Source organism: Phalaenopsis equestris, unplaced genomic scaffold (assembly GCF_001263595.1).
Source record: "Phalaenopsis equestris unplaced genomic scaffold, ASM126359v1 Scaffold000610, whole genome shotgun sequence".
Classification (NCBI taxonomy): Eukaryota; Viridiplantae; Streptophyta; class Magnoliopsida; order Asparagales; family Orchidaceae; genus Phalaenopsis; species Phalaenopsis equestris.
In genome coordinates, this window is record NW_018165050.1 from 588,895 (window position 1) to 597,658 (window position 8,764).

Genomic DNA, 8,764 nt, shown 5'->3' on the forward strand with positions numbered 1-8,764 from the left:
GCATTCCTTCAGGGCCAGGTAGTTATCCTTATTGTCTATATTGACGATATTGTTCTCACAGGTGGCAATCTATCAACATTGGAGTCTCCGAAAGACATGCTTGCTACTTCCTTTGAAATGAAGAACCTAGGATCTCTCAGATACTTTTTAGGCATGGAAGTTGTCCAATCATCTCAGGGTATTTGCTTGTTTAAACGAAAATATGTGAATGACCTTTTGACAAATAATAATCTTCTCCTGTGAAAACCAGTGGCTGTCCCGATGGATCCCAATAAAAAACTACTTGATGTTCCAAATGCAATTCCTATAAACAAAACTGACTATCAACGTCTTATAGAGAAACTCATCTACCTTGCCCATACACGCCCCGACATACGCTACGTAGTTGGGATAATGATCAGTTTATGCATGATCCCTATGTGCACTACCTCCAAGCTGTCCACTGGATTCTCCACTATTTAAAAAAAACACCAGGCTCAGGTTTATTTTTTTTTCCCGCCAGTCCTCTCGTTCTATTGCAATTTACACAGACGCAGATTGGGTTGGGTTCGTCCATGATCGGGGATCTGCCTCGGGGTACTGTTCATTCGTGTGGGAAAACCTGGTCATGTGGAAAAATAAGAAACAATTTTGATCCATGTCCCTGGTAATTTGCAAAGTTATCTAGTTACACATCATGCTCCACGAACTACATATGATAGTCTTTGCTCCCCTACAGTTGTTATGTGATAACAAAACTATCATAAGCATTGTTCATAACCCTTTCCAGCATGATCATACCAAACATGTTAAGATTAACCATCACTTCATTAAGGAAAAGCTCATATTCAGAAAAATTTGTGTTTCGTTTATGTCATCAAGTAGCTAGCTGAGAGATATTCTCACAAAAGAACTTTCTCGGTCATTGTTCGATGAGTTCAAATCTAAGTTGAACAAAACTGACATCTATGCTTTAACTTATGGGGAGTATTAGACAATTAAAATACATATTAATACAGAATTCTATTTTAATTACTATTATTTGCTTTTATTTTCTTTCCTTTATTCCTTTATTCCTTTATTCTGATTTTATTTGTTTCCTTACAAGTATATCCTGTAATGGGTATTTCTACTCCCCTTTGTATCAATAAGAAATATCTTGGATTCTATTCTGACAAATGATAATAATAAAATAATTAAAATAGTCCACAAATTGATGAGTAGAAAAAAAAATTACAAAATGATTACAATAATCCATGGAATGATGAGATTACAATAATAATCCCACGAATTACTAAGTTGGCATAAAGTAAATAAGAAAGAGGACTACCGGGCTAGATGGAACATTTGTACCTGTGAAATTGATGGAGATTAACTTATTTATACTCCGCTAAAGCAAATTAAAGGATAATATATATTCCAAGCTTGCATGTCAGTTATCAAAATACTATTTCTATTAATTCTTTAGTGATAATGAATGCAAGTTGTCCATCAATGGCGCACACATAGTACAAGTTAGATTACTGTCTAGCTTCTTTATAAAATGCATGCTACTTCTAAATAAATTGTTTGTTCATGTCGCTTGAAATTATGCACAATATTAATAACTAATTTATAATTATAATAAAACCTCATAGGATATTTTTAACCAACATTTAAATGCTTCAGGGTAATTTTCAACATAATAGTTTGCAATTGCTTTGTGTCATGAATCAAAATTCAACTCTTTGCTAACTAATGAGAGCGGATATCCGAGATAAGGTAAGAAAGACAAGAAATAATGTAACAATCTCATTTGCAATGCTTCACGAATTATGTTGCAAGAAAGACAGGAGCGATGTCCAAACCTACTTGATTGACATAAAATCCTTAAATCATCAAAGCCAATTTTTCCAAAGCTAGGAAGAGCTAATTCTAATTTTAAAGTGCATACTAGTCTGAAGCATAAAAAGTAAGCAACAGTATTGGGATAAATATAATGAGTGTTGGTGTTGTATTTTTTGAAGTAATCATGTAAATGATATCGATATCGATGAGATTAAGATGTGTTGTCTAGCATTTAAGTTACCAAAATAGATTTTATTTATAGTGCAAGATATTTCACTTCTAAGTTTGGAATACATAGTTAACATGCATCCAATTCTATGTTTTAGCACACAATCAATCTTAAGCTTTGACCATCCAATGATTTAGAAATACACTGTTATTGCAATTGATTTTGTTACTATTATTTCCATTGAGTTCAACTGATTTTTTTTCAAAATATGGCTTTATATTTTTTTATCACAGCAAACAATTGTAGCATAGATTATGCATTATGATGTCTATAAAATGTGTTGCACTATTGTATTGTGTTTAGTACATGTTTTGTATCATTTCTATATTTTTATTTGTAATGAAAGAAGAATTTGAAAGAAATTGGGGGAATTATGGACTAGCGCCTAGACGAAGTGCCCCAGCACCCAAAGTCTCTTCCATCCAAGAAATACATAGAGCAGGACATTGCAATGCCAGAGTCCAAGCGCCACAGCACCAAGCACCAGTGCCGCCGCAAAGACCTAGAGTGACGAATCGGAGCCATAAAACGTGGAACCCAAACCCAGCACCGCCGCACCCCCAGTGTTACTCGGCTAGTGCCCCGATGCTACTTAACGACTTATGGTGGTTTATTGCAGTTTGTTGACAGTTCAGACGAGTTAAGTGCTTAAGATGCTCCGATTTGAGGCATGGAAACGGGTTCAGACAAAGAACAAAAAGAAGTTCTTTGTGGAAAGAAAAGTGAGTGTATGTGCTTAGGGTGTGTGTGAGATTGTGAGAATCATCTGTGTAAGTGGTAGAAGTGAATCAAGAAGAAAGTGCATTGTACAAGGGAGGATCATCTTGGAGCGAAAAGAAGATTCAACCGAATGTAATCTTTTCTTTCTCTTTATAAACTTTTGCTTTTACTTTCAATAAAATCCATTGTGTTTTTTATACAAATGTTTAGGAATTAGTTTTCTTACTTCCTTGGTATTATGAAATTTTTCTTTATTCCATGGGAATTTTCTGAAATGATTGTTCAATATGTTGATGTATTGACCTTTAGGACTTCATTTACTTTTTTGCAAGCTACTAGAAAAGTTAAAATTGATTGTTATCTAAAACTATTGACTTATACCAGAAGAACAATTAGGTTAACATAGTTATTTAGTGGAATAGAAATAATGTCATTAGGAGATTATAATTACATAGGGAATGTAGAATCTGGAGAGCCTTTGCAAGATTAAGGATTTAACAATAATATGTTACTCCAACGCTTCATATATCTCGGAATAGAATGAGTAATTTTCCAGGGTTACCAATATCTTTAGGAACAAATTTTGGTGGATAAACATTAATTTTTGGAAGACTTTCTCGCATTAGCAAAAACCAAAAAAATGCAAGTTTTAACTTTAGTAAATTAGAAATTTTTATAAAAATCATTTGAAAACAAGCAACACTTTGAACTAAATTAAGACTTAGTAAACTAGTAGTTGAAATATTTGAAGATTAACTCATTCCTCGTGGGATCGATACTTGGTCTCAAATCTATTATACTGCTTGATCAACAAGTATGCTTGCGTGATAAACATGTGTGTCATCACACTGCGGAACATATTTGTTTTCTCGTGCCAAGAACCACCACCAAACATCAATTTCTCAATTCAATTAGCTATATAACTATAGATGTATTCAATGATGTGGAATGTAGCTAACTTGTTCCCCCAATCCTCAAGTTTTACACTACAATTGAGGCCAGGAATTATTATAAACTTGCAGAAGCTGAATTGAGAATTTGAGTGCATTGAAGTGAAAGTAACAGTATTGGACCAACTATTGGGGGGTTCCAATAAGTAACAAATTTTGGGTCATTTAGGTTATAAATATGACCATTGAGGCATGCAAATCTATCAATATGGTTGAATAACATTTTAGCTAACTCTCAACTCTGAGTGTGAATTCTTTGAGCATTTTATAAGTTTAATAAACTTTTGGGGATGATTTTTCTTGAACCCACACGAAACATAAATCTTCCAATTGGCGATACTTATCATTGTTCTTTCTTCCAAAATATTCCATAATTAATTTCTGTGCATGATTGTGATTTTGTCAAATTTATATATTCCGATTTTTCTTATTATGACGTGAATCTTAATAACTCCAGAAATTTTGTCATTCTCAGATTTTTTATGGTATTTAAGATTTAGCAACATAAGAGATTGATCTTTGCTAAAATAAAACTTTGAAAACCACAAATAGTGACATTTGTGCTTTTTTGTGCTTCTTTATCCTAGGTATGGATTATTAATGAACTTAGGACACCAATCCGTCCTACATCAGAAGGAAATGCGACTACATTTTAGATCAAGAGAAAAAATAATACATTTGGCTTCAGAAAGCAAGTGTAAAATGAAACTCACAGTAAATTGAGCCTGAACGCCTCGGAGATTTACTTGTTCCCATGATTCTGGAAACTGAAGATGAAATGATTTTGTTTCTCCTTGCTTAATTCCTACTATTGAATTAAGAAACCCAGGAAGGAGGTTGTCAGCCTCATCTGTGTCCAAATGAAACCCTGGAAAACATACCTTTTAAGTGCCATCCCAAAGAATAGTAAAGATAATCTCATAGAAGAATAATAAAAACATGCACATGATAGCTTTCCTAATAAAAATTAATCTGTGTTAAAGGAATCCTTACAACTACAAAAAAGGACTTGAAATTTTGCCCAGAAAAGATCTGACCATCCAATTGAAAACTTAATCAAATTGAAATATTCAATTTTGAATTTTACATGTTAAAATAAAATTCCAAATATTTATCTAACAAGAATCTGGTCTTGATGACAGATTCATGAGAGGTGATTCCTCATTTCTTCTAAATGCACTTTGCGTTGTGTCAATTATGGCTTAAAATCCTCCTCAAACTCTTTGTTAGCAGTCTCTTCCCATGCTTCTCTGCTATTCTCACAACCAGCACCATCCACATCCCCTGCACCTGTTTCATCAGCTTTGTTTTACCCACTCTATCTACATAGAGAAGAATAGTGATAGCAGAAGCTCCATTGATTACAATGACTAGCCTTATCCTCCTGCCAACAATGCCACAAGATCAAATCTGAATAAGGACGTTGTCCAGTTTGCTTTGATGAAACTGAACAGATGATATATATGGATGTCAAGTCAAAGATTGTTTTACTTTTATGTGAAGGAAGACTTCAAAAAATTTGTAGCTCGGAATAAAGTACTAAAAGCTTACAAGTACATATATCAAAAAATCTACAAATTCGGCGTGAACATGCCTCTAGTAGTAGATAAATTAGCAAGAAAATCCTTGAGGAATTATCGCAAAGGAATTTTCATTATATTGATTGACAACTTAACTTAATTTCATTGCACATATTATTTTTTACTTTTCCCATCTATGGGTGATTGCAAAGCATTTAAAGTTTTGAAATGAATTATTTTGTAGATCATATATTACGGCCCTTAAACGGATTGGGTTGCTTGTTATTTCACTTCATTTAAGCTTGACTGTTTTAATTCTATACTCAACAAAAATATATACTTTCTCGGGAGTGATAAACAATGTATAGAATTAATGCGAAAAATATAAACAATGATTCAAGAAAAAGAACATATTCTCATATGTGTACTTTAGTGTTTTCAATCTCTTCAATTTTTCTCGTATGGATTGTATGGATCTTCAAAATTTTAAAATTCCACTTAATTTGTTCAATCACTGTCTTATTCTAAATGTTCTTATTTGGAATTACGAACAACAAGTTCCTTACAATAACATTTGTTTTTCACAGAATATCTAGGGAATATTCAAGGCACAAAATACGAGCCTACTATGAATTTATTTAGGGTTTACTTGGTTGCCTGAAGTTAGAAAACAAGCTTTGGGATTGGATACAGTTGCATGCTAATATTGATATACAACTACACAAATGATCCAACTACACAAATTTCCTTTCGACAAAAAAGAGGAATTCAATTCCACCTCAAATGGGGGAAAAAAAAACATTTGCTTTCAAAAATAATTTTTCCATCTACAAGCATCCACATAAGCCGTAGCACACTTTTGCATTTGTTTCAACTATTTATAATTCTATAAACATTATCAAACTTTACTCATGCACATTATGGATGCATCTTTTTGCAGTTTCCCTGAACAAATAAATCAAACAATTCTGAAATAAAAGATTCATAAATTTATATAGAATAAACATTCAAACCGTGAAATTTCAATCACTATGAAAGAAAAAATTATTATTTACTCGTTAAACTCCTTTAGAAATCATAATTTTCTTATTTAGTTAAACAACAAAATACTGCATAGGTATCTGAGTTTTATCAAGAAATGTTTTTTTACTCCATAATGTGTTTAAGTTAGAGCATAAGATTTTTACTGCATACGTATCTGAGCTTTATAAAATAAATAATCTCCTCGTTAGAGCATAAGATTTTATGTATGAATGCTTATGCGTTCTTTTTTTCATTCGAACTTTATGCGTTTGAACGTTAGATGTGAAGTTTCAGTTTTAAGTTTTTCGTTCTTTTAGAATGAATTGACTTGTTATTAAGTTCTCTCTAGTCTTTAGTGCATTTTCTCATTTCTGCTAGTGCTAAAGCTTACTGTGTTAGAGTCTTTGAGAATAAATTGATCAAAAGGATATTTTTCAAAATGAATCAAACAACATGATGACAATAGTAGGGCCATTTAGACTAGTTCAAATGATCTAAATCAATTATAAAATTGATGTAGAGCATTCTATATCAAGGATGGGAGGGTTGTACATATTGCTAATCAACAAAGTGTCATTAAAGTATTCACAACATTGATAAGCATTACAATCAATTTTCCACCACACTTATATTTTATGCATAATTTATAAACATTGAACAACTATTTTAATTTTACTTTCTATAAACAAGTCTCATTATGTAAAAAACATTTTATATTTCTGTAAGTCGATGTCTCTCAAGTATCAACTTATTTGTGGGCTCTTGTACTAATATATCAAATGGGAATAATCACTGTAGAAACACACCTGTCGCATTTTTGAAATTTTCAAACAACCCATTCCCTTATATACCTAAAAAAATAGCTTAAAAGAAAGGACTTCCATGTTGCAACAATCAGAAGGATCATAATACCGCTCACCCAAAAGTGCAATTTGGGCGCAATTTAGACAATTGACCAATGAGCCTCGCCATTGTTGACTGTTAAAAAAAAAAAAATTAAATTAAAACCCATAACAAGTCCCTCTCTTGGTTTCAAAAAATTGTTCATGTGCTTCTCCGTTGCAAACTCATAAAGGAATCCTTCTCTCCACTAGTTCAAACTCCCCATTTCCCATCTCCACTACACGACCCGGGACCGAAAGTCTCGTCATTTTTCCCTATTCGGGCAATACAGTCACGACTAGAGCAAGAGAAAAAAACAACGATGAAATCGCAATATGCAAAGACATCCTTAGAAACTAAAACAGATAGACATGATTCCCTGCCTTTCCTCCTGTCCGAAACTCTAGCAGACAGCCGCATGCTAGCTTGAAGGCAACAAAAGGAATGGTAGTGTTCGGAAGAACAATTTTGAAAGTCCAATCTTTCTCACCCTCTGCTTCGTTCCTACGAGAAACAACGCAAAGGGTTTAGTATATCCAAAAGTTTGGCAGAAATGGAGGTATTATGTTCTATTATATTATGGTTTGAACGCTTAATTTTTGCTTCCAGTTCCAACAGCGGCACATCACTCTACATCTCAGAGAGGTTTGCGAGTTAAAATACCTAATCCTTGCTTTGCTGTCGGTTGGCTGGATAATAAAGCCACTTATCAAGCTGGTGATCCGGCAAATATTAAGATTAAGCTTTTGAAAATTTCTTTAAATGGTAACCTCAGCACATTAAACATGCAATTTTCAGTTTCTGTGGTGGGAAGAAAGGAAATAGCTCATATATATCCGCTATCTTTCCTTACGTTGATGGAGATCCTATCTTTGGAATATTTCTCTTACACCCATCGAAGTTGGGAACTTTTCTGTGGTTGTTGAAAACTTTTCTGGTGTCGCTGATTCATTGCTTCATTTCAGTCTGCTTGTCTGCCTTCTTGGATTGATTTTTTTTTTATGGGTCCTGTTTCCGGGACAAATACTTATTTGTTGATATAGGTTAAAGATCCATTTGGAAATAATTTCTTATTAATGGATTTGCCAATAAAAGATTTACATTGTCAGCATTTTATCTGAACAGATCTGCAGTGGAGATTTTCAATTTTGTTTCTATTACTTGGAACAACCTTTTGATCATTGTGTAAGTGCTAGGGCGTCCCCGGGAAGCGACGCGCTGTATAGCCTGAATACAATGAAAAGTGTGCAAGGGCCGCTACACCAGCGCCCGTGTGCAGTGTTAAATAAGCAAAGGTTCCCACATGACGGGTGAATGCTGGTAAAGAAGTTAGTTCATGAAACTAGTGAAACTAATATTAGAATAGGATCTTGGAATATTGGTACTCTAAATGGTAAATTAATGGAATTAGTTGATATTATGATTCAAAGAAAAATTAATAGCTTATGTATTCAAGAATCTAAGTGGGTTGGAGAAAATGCTAAGGAGATTGATAATTTAGGTTTTAAACTTTGGTATTCTGGTAAAAATCACACTAGATTTGATGTAGGTATAATTATAGATAAGAGTTTGAAAGATAATGTTGTAAAAATTAATAGAGTTGGTGATAGAATTATAGCCCTTAAGATTATCAT

The 8,764-nt window shown here is 33.2% G+C and overlaps 1 protein-coding gene across 1 annotated transcript in view; it reads right to left on the reverse strand.

The window, feature by feature from the left end:
* Positions 1-8,764, reverse strand: part of LOC110029932 (trigger factor-like protein TIG, Chloroplastic) — a gene marked incomplete at its 5' end in the record, with an annotated part of 51,412 nt that overhangs the window by 3,951 nt on the left and 38,697 nt on the right. Inside the window, one exon of the mRNA XM_020732431.1 lies at positions 4,419-4,573. Coding sequence (XP_020588090.1) covers positions 4,419-4,573 — 155 coding nt within the window. The remainder of the gene's footprint in view (positions 1-4,418; positions 4,574-8,764) is intronic.